Source organism: Rhinoraja longicauda, chromosome 1 (genome assembly GCF_053455715.1).
Source record: "Rhinoraja longicauda isolate Sanriku21f chromosome 1, sRhiLon1.1, whole genome shotgun sequence".
NCBI classification, from domain to species: Eukaryota; Metazoa; Chordata; class Chondrichthyes; order Rajiformes; family Arhynchobatidae; genus Rhinoraja; species Rhinoraja longicauda.
The window spans coordinates 39,213,314-39,235,801 of NC_135953.1; the positions used below are offsets into that span (position 1 = coordinate 39,213,314).

Genomic DNA, 22,488 nt, shown 5'->3' on the forward strand with positions numbered 1-22,488 from the left:
CGCAGGTCGGTAAGGTGGTCAGAAAGGCTTTTGGTACATTGACCTTCATCGGTCAGAGTATTGTGTATAGAAGTTGGAAGGTCAAATTGCAGTTGTATAAGACGTTGGTGAGACTGCATTTAGAGTATTGTGTTCAGTTTCTGGGCAGCATGTTATAGGAACGATGTTGTCAAGCTGGAAAGGGTACAGAGAAGATTTACAAGGATGTTGCCAGGACTGGAGGGTTTGACCTATAGGGACTCTATTCCCTGGTGCGCAGGAGGATGAGGGGTGATCTTATAGAAGTGTATAAAATCATGAGAGGAATAGATCGTGTAGATGCACAGAGTCTCTTGCCCAGAGTAGGTGAATCAAGGGCCAGAGACATGGGTTTAAAGTGAAAGGGAAAAGATTTAATGGGAATCTGAGGGATAACGTTTTCACACAAAGGGAGGTGGGTATATGGAACAAGCTGCCAGAGAAGGTTTTTGAAGCTGGGACTATACTAACGTTTAAGAAACAATTAGACAGGTACATGGATAGCACCGGTTTGGAGGGATATGGACCAAATGCAGGCAGGTGCAACTAGTGCAGCTGGGACATGTTGGCCGGTGTGGGCAAGTTGGGCAATGGGCCTGTTTCCACACTGTATCACTCTGACTATTTATTGGAGAAGTTGAGAGCAAGCTTCTGAACCACCACCCTGTTTAATTTGTCCCATTAGTGCTCCCTAGCAACCTCTAGACAGCATATGCGCGCATGCCTTCACATCAATAACACACAGCTTTATCATGGGAAATAGAAGTAAACTCAATTGGAATTCTCTGCCACAGAGGGCAGTGGAAGCCAAATCACTGGATGGATTTAAGAGAGGGTTAGATAGAGTTCTAGGGGCTAGTGGAATCAAGGGATATGAGGAGAAGGCAGGCACGGGTTATTGATTGGGGACGATCAGCCATGATCACAATGAATGGCGGTGCTGGCTCGAAGGGCCGAATGGCATCCTCCTGCACCTATTTTCTATGTTTCTAATTGTAAGGCAGGTGGGATTTGCTAGTAAAAACACCTATGAATCTGATTTAATATTGCGTTAGTGTAACATTTGACACGTGACTTATATTTTAGTTTGCATATAAAAGCATGCCTTTGTAAAGTCTCCTGGTAGTTTTCAGACAAAAAATAACTTTACTCTTAGCTGCTGTTGTAATGAAGGAAGACTGTACACAACGAATACACCTAATGACTGGAAGATTAGCAAAAGTGAATACACTAAATGTGGTCCCACATGATATTGGAGATCCAGGTGAGAATTTGTGTCTGTGGTAGTGTTAAATTTAACCTTTATTCTTGTTCATAATTGTGAAATTTTCTTTATTCAAAATGTCTTTTAAAAGATTGTAATTCCTTATGTTCTTTAATTAGCATCCATACTACCCGAACTGGAGATCTGCAAATGTATTCCCATCACTGTCTTTCTATAACTTTTTGAGTCTTTTAAACATGTCAAGCCAAGTTGAAGACCAATTTTCCGGCACCCTTGGTTCCACAGCCTTTCTGAAAGATCTGTTTACTGTACCAACAGATATCACGTGATAATGAACGCCAATGCACCACTGGCCTGCTAATGACATGGAGTGCCAGAAACCTCAATAAAAATATATAAAATGGAAACTGAATGTGTGTGGAATGACCTGCCGACCCATCCCAGGCTCCCACCATCTCCCCAGGTGTTTAGAGCCCAGGGTTCCAACCCTACTCCCGATTTGCAAAATGCACCAGCGAATCCTTTACCCACCACACGCTGTTGGTGCGATGCTTTCTTCAGGCTGCCACCACCGGCAGGACGCGCTCATTCACTGTGGCGCTCCCTCCCACCTTACCTGCTGTTATTGTTATTGTCCACACCCCGCTCAACCTGCCACCTGCTTCTCTCTTCACTCTGTCCAGTCAGAATCACTGGCATACTTTACCTTGGAAGCGACGGAAGGTTGCTTATATGAGGAATTAATAAGAGAAATTGTACTTTGCGTGATGCTGATCAAGGGTATCTCTGAAATATTAGTTAATTTATACATGCTTCTTTGTTCCTTTCCCTAATTCCCATTCCTATATTTTCCAATGTCTTTTATAAATCTTCAAATGGTTACTTTATTCATAACTGCCCAGGCTACTTAATCATATGAAAAAGCTGTTAGGGTTTTGTCTTGGAGGTTTGTTGGCATCGCGATGTGCTGCGCAAAGTAGGTACCAAATCTGAATTTGTAGATTTTCAGTGGTTTCATGTTTGGTGGTGATTTTTATAATGTCACTTAAAAGTTCATTAAACCTTAATTAATATTTGGCCTATTCAGTGAGTAATAAGTAGTTTAGTAATTTGATGCTCATAATTTGTTACTGAATTTGTCAGCGTTGCATCAATGTAGTAAAGTTTGTGGAGAAGCTTTCTAAATTTTTGTAATTATGGATGTCAGAAGTTGCTTTCTAGGTCAATAGACAATAGACAATAGACAATAGGTGCAGGAGTAGGCCATTCAGCCCTTCGAGCCAGCACCGCCATTCAATGCGATCATGGCTGATCACTCTCAATCAGTACCCCGTTCCTGCCTTCTCCCCATACCCCCTCACTCCGCTATCCTTAAGAGCTCTATCCAGCTCTCTCTTGAAAGCATCCAACGAACTGGCCTCCACTGCCTTCTGAGGCAGAGAATTCCACACCTTCACCACTCTCTGACTGAAAAAGTTCTTCCTCATCTCCGTTTAACAATGCTGCTATAAATTCTCTTATCACATTTGCTTTAAAAAATGTACTTCAGCATTCAACTGTGAAACAGTTTGACACATACTGAGGATGTGAAGAGCTATTTATCTCAATTTTTTTAACTTCTTGAGTTATTCTGAGCCAACATATTGCTTTTGTATTTCTTGAGTCAGGATATATTTTCCAGATACAAATGTCAATTATATTTTTGTAGTACAGGAGGAGACCATCTGACCTATTGTGCTAATGGCGGCACTATGTATTTAATTCCACTCTTCCCTGCTGTGCTTTGAAACTCAAGATCCTGGGTATCTTGAAAGGCTTATCAATATATTCATCTTCATACTGGCAGCAGCTTTAAAATTTCACTTTTTAGCACGTATTGCATTTTTCTTCCAAAAAGCATATTTTTCCAGTATATTACATTTTGTGAATCTAGTTTTATCTTGACTATACTTGTTATGTGTGTCATATTTGCAGTATTTTTTTTGATTTGCTGGGTTTTCCTTAAGTGCTCCAGTTTTTCTCCATATCCCAAAGATGTGCTGGTAGGTTAATTTGCTACTGCAAATTGTCCCCATAGTTCCAGGAGTTTGGAAACTAGTTTGGTTGGAATTGTGGTGTTGAAGGCAGAGTACTGTCAATAAATTGGAATCTGATATAGTGTCCTTGTTATCTAGATATTCCAGTGAGTTTGGGGCCAGGGAGATGGTGTCTGCTGTAGACCTGTTACGACATTAGGCGGACTGCAGTGGGTCAAGGCTGTCTGTGAGACTAATCCACCTTGATGGTACTATCCAAAATTCCAATCCCATACTGCTTTTCAGATCCTAGGAAGTAATCATAAACACTTCTATTTTTGTTTAGTGGCACAAGAAAACTACTTCAGGCTGAAAACCTTGCCGAGAATGTGATGGAGCAATAAAATGGAGAAAGACCTCTGTTTGTTGCTTGCTCTGTTGAATGTGTGTTAATATTTTTGAAATTATACTCCCTTTTATATAGACCAATGTGTGTGCCCATGATTTAATTACTTTTCATCAGAAGATGGGCATGGCAATTGGATAAAGTATTTAAAATAGCCCAAGCTATTTCCAGAGATATTTACAATTGGCCAATCTGATCAAGAATTTTCTCTAAATTGTAGTTCGGATATTATAATTCAAACGTACAAGATATTTGGCAGCAGAATTAAAGCATGTACAGCAGGTATATTTAATAATATCCTTGACAGCTCCTCCACTGTTTCCTTAAATGGACAAAACATTTATCAAACCTTTATTCACAAAATGCTGGAGTAACTCAGCAGGTCAGGCAGCATCTCGGGAGAGAAGGAATGGGTGATGTTTCGGGTCGAGACCCTTCTTCAGACTGATGTCGGGGGCAGGACAAAGGAAGGATATTGGTAGAGACAGGAAGATAGAGGGAGATCTGTTAAGGAGGAGGGGAAGAGAGGGACAGAGGAACTATCTAAAGTTGGAGAAGTCGATGTTCATACTACTCGGCTGCAAGCTGCCCAGGCGAAATATGAGGTGCTGTTCCTCCAATTTCCGGTGGGCCTCACTATGGCACTGGAGGAGGCCCATGACAGAAAGGTCAAACTGGGAATGGGAGGGGGAGTTGAAGTGCTCGGCCTCCGGGAGATCAGTTTGGTCAATGCGGCGCAGGTGTTGAGCGAAGCGATCGCCGAGCCTGCGCTTGGTTTTGTCAATGTAAATAAGTTGACATCTAGAGCAGCAGATGCAATAGATGAGTTTGGAGGAGGTGCAGGTGAACCTTTGTCTCACTTGGAAAGACTGTTTGGGTCCTTGGATGGAGTTGAGGGGGGAGTTAAAGGGACAGGTGTTGCATCTCGTGCGGTTGCTGGGGAAAGTGCCCGGGGATGGGGTGGTTTGGGTAGGAAGGGACGAGTGGGCCAGGGAGTTGCGGAGGGAACAGTCTCTGCGGAACGCAGAGAGGGGAGGGGATGGGAAGATATGGCCAGTGGTGGGGTCCCGTTGTAGGTGTCGGAAATGTTGGCGGATGATTTGTTGGATCCGCTGGCTGGTGGGGTGGAAGGTGAGAACGAGGGGGATTCTGTCCTTGTTGCGAGTGGGGGGAGTGCGAGCAAGAGCGGAGCTGCGGGATGTAGCAGAGACCCTAGTGAGAGCCTCATCTATAATGGAAGAGGGGAAGCCCCGTTTCCTGAAGAATGAGGACATCTCTGACGCCCTAGTGTGAAACACCTCATCCCGGGCGTAGATGCGGTGTAGACGGAGGAATTGGGAGTAGGGGATAGACTTTTTGCAGGGGACCGGGTGGGAAGAAGTGTAGTTCAGATAGCTGTGCGAGTCAGTGGGTTTATAGTAAATGTTCGTCACTAGTCTGTCTCCTGTGATGGAGATGGTGAGGTCCAGAAACGGAAGGGAGATGTTGGAGATAGTTCAGGTATATTTAAGGGCAGGATGGAAATTGGAAGTGAAGTGTATGAAGTCAGTGAGTTCTGCATGGGTACAAGAGGTAGCACCAATGCAGTTGTCGATGTAGCGGAGGTAGAGTTCGGGGATGGGGCCGGTGTACGCCCGGAACAGGGATTGTTCGACGTACCCGACAAAGAGGCAGGCGTAGCTAGGGCCCATGCGAGTGCCCATAGCTACGCCTCTGGTTTGGAGGAAGTAGAAGGAGTCAAAGGAGAAGTTTTAGTGCATAACCTTTAGTGCAGTTATGCTTTTCCAAGTTCAGCTGGGAATTGAATATAATGGATAGGTCTAGAGAATATAAGCAATAATTTTTCTTTTGACTAGGTGTGGAGTTTTTGAACAAAGATCATAAACTTTGAGATTTATATTTTCTCAATGCACAAGATAACAAATGGTTAAACTTAACAACTCAACTGACATTATATTCACTTTACAGTTTAAATACAAATTAATACTTTTGGTTTAACAATCCAGAAATGCTACTATTGAATGTCTATGGTAAATAGAAATATCAAGAGTACCATTGGGGAGGAAAGAGTTCCATTGGGGAGGACTTTATCTTGCATGGGTATCTTTTGATAAAGTAATTACTTTGGAGCTCTATCCAGAGTGTGTCTGTGTCTTCTAGGAGCCTTTCAGTTTTTATTTCGTAGAATATACTATTTTTATTCAAATATATACTCAACAAATTTGATTCTGGTTTTTAAAAACAAACACAATAACTTAAATATTTTTCAACAGATGATGAACCCTGGGAGAGAGTCAATGCTTACTTGATTCATGACACAGCTGACTGGAAAGATCTAAACTTGAAATTTGTTCTACAAGTGTATAGAGACTACTATCTAACTGATGATGGCACTTACCTTGAAGACATGTGGCCTGTCTGTCAGGTATGTAGATTTTAATGGGGCAGTAGCATGTATTTAGAGTGACTTCAATAAACCAGTGGTTCTCAACTCTCTTTTGGCATTAGAATCTATTTGTAAATGTTGATGACCACTCTTTGTTCTGTATACCTTTTAATCATAAAAAAAATATAGCCTACAAGTCCAATCAGCCCATTCCTAACAAAGTTGAGCTGTGGGTTACTCTTGTTTTCTATCTGTGGTCTTGCAATTTCCCAATTGCTTGTGGAAGTGTGCATCAGATGTGATGAGGTTTTTGCTTCTGCCACCTTTTCAGGTATTGAATTGTCGTCCTCACCTCTCCAATCTAAAGAAGGTTCCCAACCCAGAATGTCACCTATGGCAGTTCTCCAGAGGTGATGCTTGACCTGCTGTATTACTTCAGTACTTTATTTTACTCAAGATTCCAGCATCTGTAGTTCTTTGCGTTCCCACCACACTTTAGATAGATTTTCCACAACTTTCCTTTAATCAGTCTACCAACTAATTCATAGGGACTTTTTAAAAGCTAAATAGCTAACCTAATGCTTTGAATCCCTTTCCCTAACTTCTTAAATTAAAATACCAAAATGCCCAATTTCTAAATCAACGAAAGCATTGTTTCAAATTATTTTCACTGTTTCAAAAACTTGTGCATATATAAATTAGAATAATGTTTGATGAGTCTCTGGTCAAAATTAATTGAGTTGCATAGTTGATCATCAGCAAATGATTCAAAACACAAAACTGGATTAATATTGAAACGGTGAATATTCAAACTGGATTAATATTAAAATATTATAGAACAAATATTTTGAACCTCTGACATTCACCCATTCCAAGTGATGCAAGTCTGACTTTCTCTATCCTATTAAGTCTAAAATTGATAGTGCCAGATCTTGTTCTTACACTCTTGACACTGAGCTCTGCATGGAATCCATTTCGTCTGGAATTTTTGTAATTTTAATTGTTGACCATTTTTATTTTGCCTCAGCTTATTCAAACACAGTTTCTTTTGGTCTGGTAATTAACTGTGGTTACTTGCTCTTGAGGATTTATAATTTGGATAATTAAACCAGCAAATTAAGTTTAACATGCAACAATTAACGTGAATCCTGTCCACATTAAGAAATCAAATTCTTTATGTATAAAATGAATGAACAACAAAACAGGATGTTCTGGGAATGGTTTCAAATTTAATTTGCAAGGTGTATCAACTGACTTTGACAAATCTTCTTTTGAAAATTAGTAACTTACAACCTAAATTCTGCGTCATGTTACAGGGCAGCACAGTGGCACAACTGAGAGCTCGTGTCTCAGTGCCTGAGATCCAGGATGGATCCTGATCTTGTGTGCTGTCTCTGTGGAGTTTGCACTTTCTCTGTGTGACCATGTGGCTTTTCTCCGCGTGCACCGATTTCCTCCCACGTCCCAAAGATGTGTGGATCTGTAGGTTCATTGACTTCTGTAAATTACCACTAATGTGTAGGGCATGGATGATAACATAGAAGTAGTAGTGGGATAACAGAACTGGTGTGAACAGGTGATCTTTGGTCAGCATGAACTCAGTGGGCTGACAGCCCTGTTTCCATGCTATATCTCTAAACTTTGGGTACTGAGCCATCTTTTGACTGAATTGCATTGAACTCAAATCTATGGTATTAAGCTTCAAGCAATGCGATTTAAAATCCAGACAAAGTTCATTACTTACTATTAAAACACACTACTTTTGCTATAACACCAGGATAAGCGTTCAACCAGGAAAACCAAGCCCAATGCCAAAGTAGTATCTAAACTGAATAGTGCATATTGGTCACAATGAAAGCTTGTCAAATATATTTCACTAAGTATCTACATTGTTTGGGAATTGCTTGATTCATAAGAATCAGTGTAGATGCCTACACAAATTTATGAGAGTAATGACAGTGGGTAACCAATTGCTACTAATTCCAAAGCAAAATAAGGAGAAATTTTGTGGTCAAGCTTAAGCGTTCAGTTCTGCAGAAGTAAGAAAAGTTGGAACTAGCTGCTTAAAATTAATGGTAGACACAAAATGCTCGAGTAATACAGCGGGTCAGGCAGCATCTCTGGAGAGAAGGAATAGGTGACATTTAATTTAAAATTAATGTTGATATGAGAAACTTTTGTTGGTACATGGCCCACAATTGGGATTGTATGGGAGCTTATTTGTAATGTTACAAGTCATGTTGGTGAATAGATGACAATTCATTTTTGTTGAACCTTTTGGTCCAGTAGCTCTGGTGAACAAGTTGTCTTGTGTGTTTCATTCCATGTCATTGAATACATGTCATGCATGTCTAAGATCACAGTGGGCTTGTATCATTCTTTGTGGTTATATGAGGCAGCAAAAATACATTTGTGATATGTCGGATTTGGTTTCAAGAGATGCTGAGTCTGAAATTTGTAAAACTCAATCTGAATTTAACAATTAGGTGTTAAGATCCAAATTATAATCTCTGCACACCAGTAATGTGCCAGTAATGATACATTGTCAGAAATTTTATTCTTTGGGACATTAAGCTCAATTGATATATATGGGTATGGGTTGGTGCCGGGTTGACAATGACTACACCAACATACTCTGTGGGGTGAACTTGTGTAATATAGTTTATTTATAGTGAAGGACGATAGTGACAACCAGGTCTGGGCCTGTGTGGGGGCGCAGTTCCTCGTCGGCTGTGGGCAAGTGAGGAGACGCTCGCAATCTTGGGTTTGTCTCGGCAGCTTAGCCTTGATGCAAAGAGGAGGCAATGGCAGTCTTGGGCATGTCTAGGCAGCTCAGCCTTGGTCTTAAAGAGGAGGAGCTAGTGGACATGGGCTTGCCCTGGCAGCTTGGTCTTGGCCCTGCTGTGGTGGTCTTGGGCTTGTCCCAGCAGCTCAGTCCTGCCCTTGAAGGAGGTGCATGCGGCCTCGGCCTTGAACATCCTGAAAGCTCAGTCTTGGCCTCAAAGGGGGCACCAGCAGTCTAGGGCTTGTACTGGTGGCTCAGTCTTAGCAATCAGTGTGGGGGCACAGTCCTTTATTGTCTGTGGGCAGGTGAGGAGGTGTGGGCAGACTATGGCTTGACCCATGACTCAGTCTTGGCCTCGAAGAGGAGGAGCTGGCGAACTTGGGCTCATTCCAAGCCTGCTAAAGAGAAACACTGCGAGATGGGAGATTTCCCACTTTCTTTCATTCTTTTTTTTCTTAGTTTTTGAGGAGGAAGGTGACTAGGTGCAGGTGGGTCAATCCGACAACAGCTAATTGGACGCAACTGTTGTTCCCCTGGCTGTAGCCTCGGCTCATTCAGAGAATTGTCTGGAGCTGTGTGTTTTCCAGCTGCCAGGTGCTGTTCACTGTGCTGGTCTTTAGCTCCTCCTGGCCTATTTGCTATTAATCAGGATCAAAGTGGCACACAAGGAGGGAAGTGTGGTCATAGGGTATAAAATATACATGACAAACTGTTCAATTACAATCTCTTTGAGAACTTTATACATATTGGCTGGAACATATGTAATTACATTTCATGAATATTTTGAAAAGCAAAAGGCAGATGCTGCAAATCTGAAACAAAAACAAAGTACTGGAAACACTTAAGATAGACACAATACTGGAGTAACTCAGAGGGTCAGGCACAATCTCTGGAGAAAAGGAACACTTAACAGGATAAAGCATCAATAGAAGACTGTTTCAGGTTGGCAACCATGTGTAAGAAGTTGAAAAGAGAAACAAGTTTGTTTTAACTTGGAGAATGTGGAAGAAGGCTAGTACAAAAAACAGGATACCAGGGTTCTGGTGCAAAGGAATTAGAAGCAGTTAGAGGGCAACAAAGAAACATGTTTTATTGCAGACAACGTGTTAAGGTGCACTAAAGGAGATGGGAATAATAACCACAGTCAAAAGTGTTTAATTGGCGTGTCCTGGGATTCTTACTTGCTGCAACTTTTACAAGCACGATTATGCAAAATTTCAACAAATAACTTGTATTATTGTTGATAATATATATTTATCAATTATACTAAGTAACCAGACCATAATAATGCAAGCCAAAGTAGTGCAACTTTATACAACGTCTGTTGTAGTTCGTTGTGTGTATGGTTGTATCGTATGATTTGCGAGTTGATGAGAGGAAGCTGTTCTTGAAATCAGAGATAACAGTTCTCGGGCTCCTATACCACCTTCCCAATGATATCAGCAAGTTGAGAATGTGGTTAGGTTGGTGTGCGACTTTGGTAATAATAGCTGCAGCCTTGAGGCAGCACATCAGTATGTCCAGTCGATGTTGGAGAAGTAAATGCATGTGAAAGAATAGGTAATGTCCACTCCTTCCTTCGGCCTTCCATGTTCTTCGGCATTCGAGTTACTAAATCCGGCCGTGTTGCAACATAGAAACATAGAAAATAGGTGCAGGAATAGGCCATTTGGCCCTTCGACCCAGCACCAACATTCAATATGATCATGGCTGATCATCCCGAATCAGTTCCCTGTTCCTGCTTTGTCCCCATATCCCTTGATTCTGTTAGCCCTAAGACCTATATCTAACTCTCTCTTGAATACATCCAGTGAATTAGAAACATAGGTGCAGGAGTAGGCCATTCGGCCCTTCGAGCCAGCACCGCCATTCAATATGATCATGGCTGATCATCTAAAATCAGTACCCCATTCCTGCTTTTTCCCCATATCCCTTGATTCGTTTAGCCCCAAGAGCTAAATTTAACTCTCTCTTGAAAACATCCAGTGAATTGGGCTCCACTGCCTTCTGTGGCAGAGAATTCCACAGATTCACAACTCTGGTTAAAACATTTTTTCCTCAACTTGGTCCTAAATGGCCTACCCCTTATTCTTAAACTGTGACCCCTGGTTCTGGACTCCCCCAACATCAGGAACATTTTTCCTGCATCTAGCCTGTCCAATCCTTTAAGAATTGTATATGTTTCTATAAGATCCCCTCTCATCCTTCTAAATTCCAATGAATTCAAGCTCAGTCGACCCATTCTTTCATCATATGTCAGTCCCGCCATCCCAGGAATTAACCTGGTGAACCTATACTGCACTCCCTCAATGGCAATAATGTCCTTCCTCAAATTAGGAGCCCAAAATTGCACACAATACTCCAAGTGCGGTCTCACCAGGGCCCTGTACTACTGCATTAGGACCTCCTTGCTTCCTAAACTCAAATCTTCTCGCAATGAAGGCCAACATGCCATTAGCTCCCTTCACTGCCTGCTGTACCTACATGCTTACTTTCAGTGACTTATGTCTCGTTGCACTTCCCCTTTTCCTAATCAGACACCATTCAGGTCATCTGCCTTCCTGTTCTTGCCACCTAGGTGGATAACCTCTCATTTATCCACATTATACTGCATCTGCCATGCATCTGCCCACTCACCCAAGTCACCCTGCAGCCTCATAGCATCCACATCGCAGCTCACACTGCCACCCAGCTTTGTGTCATCCGCAAACTTGGAGATGTCACATTTAATTCCCTCATCTAAATCGTTAATATATATTGCAAATAACGGGTCCCAGCACCGAGCCTTGTGGCACCTCACGAGTTACTGCCTGCCATTCTGAAAATAATCCATTAATTCCTACTATTTGCTTCCTGTCTGCCAACCAGTTCTCCATTCAAAACAATGCCCTACCCCAATACCATGTGCACTAATTTTGCACACTAATTTCTTGTGTGGGACCTTGTCAAAGGCTTTCTGAAAGTCCAGATGCACCACATCCACTGATTCTCCCTTGTATATTCTACTTGTTACATCCTCAAAAAATTCCAGATTGGCCTCCACTGTCTTCTGTGGCAGATAATTCCACAGATTCACAACTCTCTGGGTGAAAACGTTTTTCCTCATCTCAGTCCTTAATGGCCTACCCCTTAACTGCGACCCCTGGTTCTGGATTCCCCCAACACGGGGGACATTTTTCCTGCATCTAGCTTGTCCAATCCGTTAAGAATTTTATATGTTTCTATAAGATCCTCTCATCCTAAATTCCAGTGAATATAAGCCCAGTCGATCCATTATTTCATCATATTTTAATACTGCCATCCTGGGAATTAACCTGGTGAATCTGCGCTGCACTCCCCCAATAGCAAGAATGTCTTTCCTCAAATTAGGAGACCAAAGCTGCACACAGTACTGCAGGTGTGGTCTCACCAGGGCCCTGTACAACGACGGTAGGACCTCCTTGCTCCTAAACTCAAATTATTTTTCTATGAAGGCCATAATGCCATTAGCTTTCTTCACTGCCTGCTGTACCTGCATGCTTACTTACAGTATCTTCTTCATTCACCTCTGGAAGTTCATTAGAGTATTCAATGATATACCAAATCTCCTCAACCCTCTGAGGAAGTAGAGGTATTGATGAGTTTTTACGATTGCATCAATATGCTGGACCTAGGTGAAAACATCAGAGGTGTGAACACCAAGAACATGATGCTGTTGACTCAACCAATGCCGTGCCAATGTAGGCAGCGTCCCAAAGTCATGATCCAGTCTTCGGTCTTGCTAACGTTTAGAGCAAGAGTGTTGTTCTCAGACCACTCCTGTACTCTGACTCAATATTACCCAAAATTTATCTAACAATGGTGGGTATCATTGGCAAATTTAAAGATGGCATCAGAGCTGTCTCTGAGTATGGTCATGTGCATATAGAGTGTAGCCTAATAACTGAGTCAGTAACACAGATGGGTCCCTTCCGATAACTAACTGCTACTTCTATATCAGAAGTGGGCAAATTTGATACTGAGACCAGGATGTTGCTACATGTGCAAATAGGACATGAGGTGTTGTTCTTCAAGCTTGCATTGGATCTTGATGCAGGAGGCCACAGATGGAAGTTGCAGTGAACAAGAACTTTAAAACGACTTGTCTTCTTCAGATCAAAGCAGTACCGTAAGAATCTCTTGAACTGCAGATGCTGGAATCATGCCTTGAACACAATCCAAAGTGCTGGAGTAACTCAACGCATCAGTCAGCAGAGGGCATGGGTAGGCGACGTATCAGATCAGGACCATCCTTTAGATTTTGCGACTGACTATTGGATATGAAGAAAGGTCCTGACCTGAAATGTCACCCATCCACTTCCACCAGAGAGATATGCTGTCTGATCTGCAGAGTTACTCTAGCACTTTGTTTTACAAAGAGATCTCGCATGGACTCAAGTTATGCCTTTCTGCCTTGTGGAACAATATTTGTTTTAGTACTATTTAGGACCCCTTTCTCAGCCAACTCTTTGGTTTGTTTGCAATTGCATTAATACTGCTTCCTGTATCTATGCAGGAAAGTTTTATTACTTTTGCTACCATTTTCCATCCTGCTTTTATCTTTACAGTCTCCCCTTTCTGGGTCTGTTACCCACAACAATCTTAACCATACTTCCCCCCACCTGTCTCCTGTAAGGAGTTGTGTTTAATTTATTGTCACATGTACATAGGTACAGTGAAAACTTTTGTGTAATTCCATTCTTCTAGGTCCCTGTGATGAGACAGTCCACATTCGTCTTTGAAATATCTTCCTCCTTGAACAGTGGCCTTCCCACTATTACAGTGGACAGAGCCCTTGGCCATTTCACATTTATTTCTATATTTCTGCTATCATCCCTTCTTGTGGAAGGGCAAGAATTGAGTTGCCCTTTAACTCCATCCCACTAACTAACCCATTCAATGGATCCTCTTTTACAATTTTTGCTAGCTCCAACACAATTCATATTTATTATCTGTACCAACTAACCACTCCTGTCCTAATGGACTTTCCCAAGCAACTGCAGCAGATAAACATGTGTCCTTCATTCTCTTTCCGTTCCACATCCAGGCAATTGAGCTGCCTTTCCAGTGAAGCATGTTTGCCAATCTAGTTTACTACATCTTGTTTAAAATGAGAGCATGAGCACAAATTGGGTGTTTGCTTTATTGCGTGCTGCATTCAAGTCGGTAGAAGCAACCTTGCTAATTTAATTCTCCATCCCATTCTCACTCTAACCTATTCGTTTGTAGCCTCCTGCGCTGCTATGGTAAGACCCAAATGCAGTCTTAAAAAATAGCTCTTCATCTTTTCTCTGGATATGTTGAAGGCTTCTGGACTCAACAGCGAATTTTTCAACATCCCAAATCTTGCTGCTTCAGTTTGTCAGGACTGGCCATTTTTGCTGTAAGTCTATATATTGGCACAGTTTTTTCCTTGACCATATCCAGACTTGTGTGATTTGCATTAAATGACACTCCTTTGCTATCCTCTAATCTTCCCATTGACAATGTAGTCTCAACCTATTGCAAATGTTTCCCTCTGTTTAAACATGCTTCTCCACCATCTCTGACTTAAAACTAACTTATCTCTTTCCCACTTCTTTTACATTAATTGTGTTCTTTAAAATAATTTTTGGCTTTATGGTTCCTATTAGATGTATTGCAATACTCGTATTATTTTCTGAATAAATATAGTTACATTTTTTCAAACCGTAGTGGTGGAAATCAATGTTCACTTTGTAAATAAAAATGAAGTGAGAAACAATGTTGTAAATAAAGTTACAATTTTGTGCATCTAAAAGCAGTAAAAGTGTTTTTGCTGATATTTAAATGCAGTTAGTTTCTTTTTTCTCCCTTTAAATGCTTGAGGCTGTTTTGTGTTAATTTTATCATGTTACAGTCACATGAGACACTGGTAAGACTATTTTGAGCACTGAAGTTCTGGTCACCCAACTAAAGAAAGGATATGATTCATCTGGAAAGGGTGCAGTAAAGATGAACAAGGATGTTAGCAAGACTGGACGACTTTAGTTATAGCAGAGACAGGGTAGGATGGGGCTTTTTACCCTAGAGCGCAAGAGGCTGAGAGATGACCTAATTGAAGTAGATAAAATCATGAGGGACGTAGATGAGGTGAATGCTCAGAAATTTTCTGCACAGTGGGGAGTTTAAAATTGGAGGTTTACGGTGAGATGGGAAAGAATTGAGAGATCTGAGGGATATGACTTGTTCATACAGGGTGGTAGGTATATGGAACAGTCTACCAGAGGAAGTGATAGAGCCGAGTGTAAGTACAGCGTTTAAAAGACATTAAGACCGATACATGAATAGGAAACGTTTATAAGGATGTGGGCCAAACATAGATAAATGGGAGCTAATTATAGAGTGCTGGAAGAACTCAGTGGGTCAGGCAGCATCTGTGCAGGGATTGGACAAATTACGTTTTGGGTCGGACCCTTCAGGTGGATGCAATGGGGGAGGAGATATTTGGGGTCAAAGCTGAAACAAAGTAGAGATGTGGCAAAACCTGGCAAATAATAGGTCATGTAGGTGAAGGGATGATTGACAGATGGGTAGAGATAGAAAACAGGATTAGCTTGGATAATCAATTTAGTCGACACAGACAAGTTGGGCTTAAGGACCTGTTTCTCTGCTGTATAACTCTGATTCTCATATGCACAACAAAATTTAATCCAATCCTTTTATTGATTAGATTGTTTTATCTTTATTCTTATTCCTCACAGCAGTGGGAAATTAACATTTGATACCTAGGAACTAATTGAAAGTTGATGGGAGAAAATTGTTAATACAATACAATACAATACAATATATCTTTATTGTCATTGTACAGGGGTACAACGAGATTGGTAATGAGACATAGACTACAGAATAAATTTTTTTAACGTCTTAGCGCTGTATTTGGGTATTTCCGTATTCTTGCTGACAGCATTGAGAATGACAAAAGTGCACACCTACCCTATTTCCTCTATGGATTCTGGATTTATATTGTAAATTTTCAGTAGGAGGGACTTAAACCATTAAACACCTGTTATAAACTGAGGATGTAACTTCAATGAATAACTGTTACTTGTAGGCTGTCATGGAATCAGAGTTAAAGTTTGATACTGATGGAGATGGACTAATTGAAAACTCTGGCTATGCAGACCAGACATATGATGGATGGGCTGTAACAGGACCTAGGTAGGAAAGATGTTTGTCATTTTTTATCATTTAAAACAAATAAATTGTTGTATAATTGAAATTTATGTTTTCATTCCGTTTTTTCAGATTTTTCTCTTCCATTGGTGTAATGATTTTTCTTAGACATGCAATCTCCTCTGGATTTGGCTGTTTCTTTCAATGATGATAATAAGCATATGTAAACATTGCGGTGTTTTAACACAGTAACATTTCCCAAAATGGTTTGCAAGAGAGTGATGATAAAAATGTTAAGTCGATTAAGCTAGTTGATGTGCTGATTAGGTTACTTGTTCCTGCATGCTCAATAAGCTGAATCATGATCTTCATTGCTTCATGACTGCGTTAGTTTATGCTGTTAGATTTCGGATATAAACTTTGATTTGGTTGGTTATACACCAATTCATTGCATTATCACATCTGTTTTAAAAAACCTGATCACCTTGATAGTTCTGAGTGTAAAGTGAAATTTAACTTTGGTCAAAACATCTTCCGTGCATTTGAGGCAGCAGAAGTTATGAAGCTGCTTCTGCTTACTCTAGGAACTGGAAAATTGAAATAAGGACAAAAAATGTACAAATCCTCAGCACGTCAGGCAGCATCTGCAGGAAACAAAATAATCAGCATTTAAGATCGATTAATTTTTTTTCATCTAAACTAATCATTGACCTGAAATCTTAACGGTTCCTTTTCCCTCACATGCTGCCCAACCTGCTTTGTATTTTCTTTTTTTTTGGCTTGCTTTTTAGATTGTAGCTATATTGATGTGTATGTCCATCAAACTAATTTTATTTGGGTATTTCTATAAGGAAACCATGTCCCTACTCTTTAAATAATTTACCTCTTACACACATTGTAGCGCCTACTGTGGAGGGCTCTGGCTGGCATCTGTCTGTGCTATGTGCAAAATGGCGGAGATCCTGAAAAAAGATGATGAATACAAAAAATACCAAGATATATTAAAAAGAGGGAAAGAAGCATTTGAGAGGTTATTATGGAATGGTAAGCTTTGGAATGGTGAACTGAGCTATCAGATTTTTCTTGGAGGTTTCAATTTTTTCTAAAAAATTACTTTGAACCAATCACTTCATTAGTCAGAGGAGCATAGGCCATTTGGCCCCTCGAGTCTACTCAGCCCTTCAATCATGGCTGATCTATCTTTCCCTCTCAACTCTTCTGCTTGCTCCCTGTAATTTTGACACCCGTACTAATCAAGATCCTGTCAATCTCTGCTTTAAAATATCCAAGAACTTGGCCTCCACAGCCATCTGTGGCAATGAAGGAATATTATTAATTGGGAAATCACTGGCAGCGCATGTTCAGCAACTTTTGAGCCAGCATATTTGCATGGGGTTTCCAAACTTGTTGTTTTTTATAGTAGTAAATACCAACATTTAAGTGCAGGATAGCACCATCCTGTCCAGAATTGTCTGAAGTGGCATTCTTTGTTTGATCTCCAACTGAATATGAATTTTGGAAATCTTTTAGGCAAATACTACAATTATGACAGCAGTAAGAAGTGCTATTCAAACAGTGTGATGTCAGACCAGTGTGCTGGACAGTGGTTTGTACGTGCCTGTGGCCTGGGAGATGGTGAATATGAGGTAATCCTATTGAACTTGGTAATTTCAATGTTGATTCGGACAATTAAAATTCTAAATGTTTATTTTGGAGGATAAATGTAATTGCTCGGTTTCTTTGCCATATTGGTGTTTTGGAACATTTGATTATTCAACTCTTCTTTGGTATTGACCCACACAAATTGCTGCTGCTTCATCTTGAACGTCACAGAAAAATGTAGATATGAATTATTGACGGCATATGGTTTCAGTCGTGTAATTAACCTGGTTGTTTTATATGCGCATAGTTAACATTCTTGATCGCCATTGTTTCATTTTGAGTTTCATTAGCTCTATTGTCTTTAAATACTAATTAAAAAGATGTCATTCAATCAGCAACACTTCAGTAAACTTCAAGATGGTAAAAAAGTTTAATGGAAAGTAAAAAGCATGTAGATTCAGATAAATTTAAATTTAAATTATATTGTACTGATCTCTGTTTTTGGGTGGGATAGTGGTAGAGCTGCTGCCTTACAGTGCCAGAGACCCGGGTTTGATCCTGACTACGGGTGCTGTCTGTATGGAGTTTGTACGTTCTCCCTCTGATGGCATGGGTTTTGTACATGTACAGGTTTTTGGGTTAATTGGCCTTGGTTAAAGAAAAATGTAAATTGTCCCTAGTGTGTAGGATAGTGTTAGTGCATGGGGTGATCATTGGTCGGTACAAACACGTTGAGCCGAAGGCCCTATTTCTGCGTTGTATCTCTAAAGTCTCTCTCTAAAGTCTCTGCAGTGCCTTTAATTTATTTTAAATTTTGTACAGTAAATATGTAAAATCTGTAAAGATGTGTTGCATTTTTAGGGGCCTTTGGGGCAGGGAATGGAGTGATACAGACCACATGCAGGCAGCTAATCTCATAAAATCTGTCATTGAGTGGTGAAATCCAAATTTGAACACACATTCCTACGTTACATTTTAATTGATTATCTCAGCTGATTAGGATAAAAATAATGAGAATTTGAAGGATTTGTGTCTGAACTATTTTGCTTTATATTTACAGGTATTTCCAAAATCTCATATACAATGTGCACTAAAGACTATTTATGAATTAAATGTAATGAGTTTTGCCAATGGATTAATGGGAGCAGTAAATGGAATGCGACCTGACGGTACAATTGACACATCCAGTGTCCAGTCAGATGAAGTGTGGACAGGAGTGGTCTATGGTCTGGCAGCCACAATGATACAAGAGGTAAGTTGTTAAAATATAATTTTGAACTCGTGGTTACGCACATTATTCCTGTAAAATGTTTATAGTGTTGTTTTTGACTAAAATAATTGAAAATAATTAACTGGAAATGGTGGAATGTGAAAGAGCTGGGGATACTCACTGGATCAGGCAGGATATGTGAAATAAATTGTTATTTTTGTTGATCCTCCATCTCTTCATCAGTTGTGGTGAAGAATTGCCCCTTCACAGATCTCCAACATCTGTTTTTTTAAATTAAAATATTCTGCTTGTTTATAGTTGAGGAAATGTTTGCATGTTTGAGTTTCTAGATTTGAAAATAGTGTTTGGCTAATAAGCATATTTTAGTTACAAATGATGCCTGTTTGCACCAATCTCTATTTCATCCAAATCCTTTAATGGAAATTGCTACAATTTAGAAATGCGTGATTGCAAGATATTTGTCACATTTTGAATGTCATGAAGCAGATCAAACATCTTACTGGAGGTCTGCTTGGTAGATGCAGCTAATTGAAATCCACAGTTTTATATGAATGTAGACATATGCTTGCTTTAAATTTATACTAGACTTAAGTGTAGTTTTGTGGCTGTTGAAATCTTGGCACAGGTAATCCTGGAATCCATATGAACAAATTTAATGCCCAACAAAGCAATCGTCAAATTAATACTTCCCAGTGCTGCTGCAATTTTATTTTGCCTGCACACCATCCAGAAACACCTTGTAAATGCTGGAAACTCCTGAAAGCATTTGTCTGACTTTCTTTGAAACTCTTCTAAATCCTTTTCATTATAGCTGTCATCCGTGCCTTCCACCTACAAAGTTGCCTTGCGTGGGTACAATGAAGGGATCATATACAGAGTAGGAATTAATTATAGTGCAATAAAATGAAGAAATGTCAAGCATAAGGGGGGTGCATGGCCAGGGAGGACAGAAGTGATAATGGAGAGTATCAATAATTAGATCCAGAAGCAGTTTAAAGGATGGTTGCATGTAAAGTGTATTCATGTATATATTAATTTTTTTGGAAGAACTTCATGGTGCTGAAAAGGTGCCAATAGTTTTGAATGATTAAATTAGTTGTTCTGACATATCTCATGCATGTACTTGGGGCATTGCCATGAATAATCCATGCAGCAAGCCTTATTTTGATCTAATAAATCTAGTTGGAATATATACACTTTTGGTTTCCGGGGAAGGACAAAATTAGATGAAGCTTTCTCTTACAGTGCAACACAGAAATGCCAATATGTTGGGTGCCAATCGTGTAATTGAAATGGGATTCAAATATGAAAAACATGCACAAAAAGCTTTCCATAACCCGTTTGTTGAAAATATTAGCCCAAAGATAAACCTGACTTAAGAGCACAAATTTGCATTTGACTTTGTATATCATTGAAATGCCTGTGGTATATTTGGAAGAATGAGGAAACTTTAAACAATATCCACATTATTTTGATAAAGGTTAATGCATTATAATTTTTTCTGGGGATTACAGGGGCTTGTCAATGAAGGTTTCAAGACTGCAGAAGGTGCCTACAGGACAGTGTGGGAACAGCTTGGCATGGCTTTTCAGACCCCAGAAGCTTACTGCAAGAAGAATGTCTATCGTTCGCTGGCATATATGAGACCGTTAAGCATTTGGAGTATGCAATTAGCACTAAACAAAATACACAACTAAAGGATCAGTTGACTCAGTTATCTTCTGATGATACGAGTCATTTTGAAACCATTTCTTATTGTATTCTTTTGCTTTGTTCATTCAGTAATGTACCACTATGCTTCCAGCTGCGATTTTGGTTATGTTCCATCTACCATTATTATTGTTTTAAATGTATTCATTAATGTATTTAAAACATGTATATTCCTTTTCATTGCTTAATTCCAAGAAGAATTGAGTAATATTTCATTGAGGAGCATGCATGATTATCTAGCTTTCAATTATATCAATTAATCGCCTTAAAAATAAAGTACAAATATATCATTGACCCTTTATACTTAAGCATTGGTATATCTAGTAAAATAGAATGGCTGAACAATAAATAATTGTAATGCAGGGAAACTGACATGTTAACATATTCAAATCTATAGAAAATCCTCCGATTTACTGTGGCTGTCTTTACCATTAGAATCGGCCTTTCAGTCAGCCATGATATTTGTTAATGTTAATGCAAAAGTCATGATTATTTTGGCACCGAACAATTATTATTGTAGAATGGCAGGTTAATATTTAAACTTTGTTTGCTTTCAGGCATAAAGTGTCAATGATTCCTGATTCAGATCAATCAATTATTAAATATTTGCTAATATTTTTAATCCAGATTTCAAATTTCATTTCTGGTAAGATTTGCTTTGATTGCAATGTCAAAATTGAAAATATATAGTATTTATGAATATGTAAGGTCATGAACAGCATTTTTGCACATTTATTTATACAATCAGTCAAAATTGGTATAATTTTCCAAATAGTTGTGAATATATTGATTTAAAGTATTTCAGCTTGTATTCCTAGTTTAACTGAAACAAAGAGGGTTAAATAAGGCACTGTTCTATTTGGGTTAATTTTAGAAATACTTTTGTGTATATAGAAATATTTAAAACCAAATGAATTCTCTGATTTAAATCCACAAAGAATAAATTGATCTGTACATTTTGATTGTTTGCAAATTGTTTATAGGATTTTTTTTGTCGACTTAAACTTGAATACAGTTGAGTTAATAATAATTAAGAACAAAGTGTCGAATAAGTTGTTAATTGTTTACTGCTTATTTAGTATTTATTTACTCTAGTATAAAAACAGTTACAAATCTCTGTTTAATTGAATCTGAAGTGCAAGAATATCAGGTGTAAATGCAAATCGGTAATCATCTCCCTTTCCGCCATTCGCGGGGACCACTCCTTCTGCAACACCTTGGTTCCTTTATCCCTTCCCACCAAAACCACCACCTCCCAGGTACTTTCCCCTGCAACTGCAGGAGATGCAACACCTGTCCTTATACCTCCTCTAAACTCCATCCAGAGACCCGACAGTCCTTTCAGGTTAGATAGAGGTTCACATGTACTGAAGAAGGGTCTCAACCCGAAACGCCACCCATTGCTTCTCTCCAGAGAAACTGCCTATCCTGCTGAGTTACTCCAACATTTTGTGTCTATTTTCAGTGTAAGCCAGTGGCTCCTGTACTTTGGCAGGACCAAACGTAGACTCGGTGACCGTTTTTCTGAATACTTGCACTCAATCCAACTAGGCCTGCAGGATCTCCTGGTTGCCGACTATTTCAACTCCCATTCCCATACTAACCTTTCTGTCGAAGTCCTCCTCCATTGCTAACGAGGCCACATACAAATTGGAGGAACAGCACCTCATATTTTGTTTGGGTAGCTTACAACCCAGTGATATGAACACTGAATTCTCTAATTTTAAGTAACTTCTTACTTTCCCCTCCCCCTCACCCCCTTCCTCCACCCTAGTTGTTTTACCAGTTCCACAGATCGCCACAATATTTTCCTCTTGAAATCACACCTTCCCTAGACATAAATACATAAATGCATTGCTACATTCCTGATAATGTTTATTTTTTCTTCCCAAATGGACATTGCTTCATTTTATGTCCTGAGGGACTTTCTTTCCAACCAGTTTTGTTCTTTCCAACCA

At 39.7% G+C, this 22,488-nt stretch overlaps 1 protein-coding gene across 1 annotated transcript in view; it reads left to right on the forward strand.

Annotated features, from left to right (window-relative positions):
* The window catches only part of gba2 (glucosidase, beta (bile acid) 2), a 57,379-nt gene extending 35,908 nt beyond the window's left edge, over positions 1 to 21,471 (forward strand). Inside the window, exons 11-17 of the mRNA XM_078409874.1 lie at positions 1,175 to 1,282; positions 5,938 to 6,089; positions 15,926 to 16,032; positions 16,889 to 17,031; positions 17,518 to 17,633; positions 18,650 to 18,841; positions 20,335 to 21,471. Coding sequence (XP_078266000.1) covers positions 1,175 to 1,282; positions 5,938 to 6,089; positions 15,926 to 16,032; positions 16,889 to 17,031; positions 17,518 to 17,633; positions 18,650 to 18,841; positions 20,335 to 20,517 — 1,001 coding nt within the window. The 3' untranslated portion in view covers positions 20,518 to 21,471. The remainder of the gene's footprint in view (positions 1 to 1,174; positions 1,283 to 5,937; positions 6,090 to 15,925; positions 16,033 to 16,888; positions 17,032 to 17,517; positions 17,634 to 18,649; positions 18,842 to 20,334) is intronic.
* Positions 21,472 to 22,488: the final 1,017 nt, after the last annotated feature.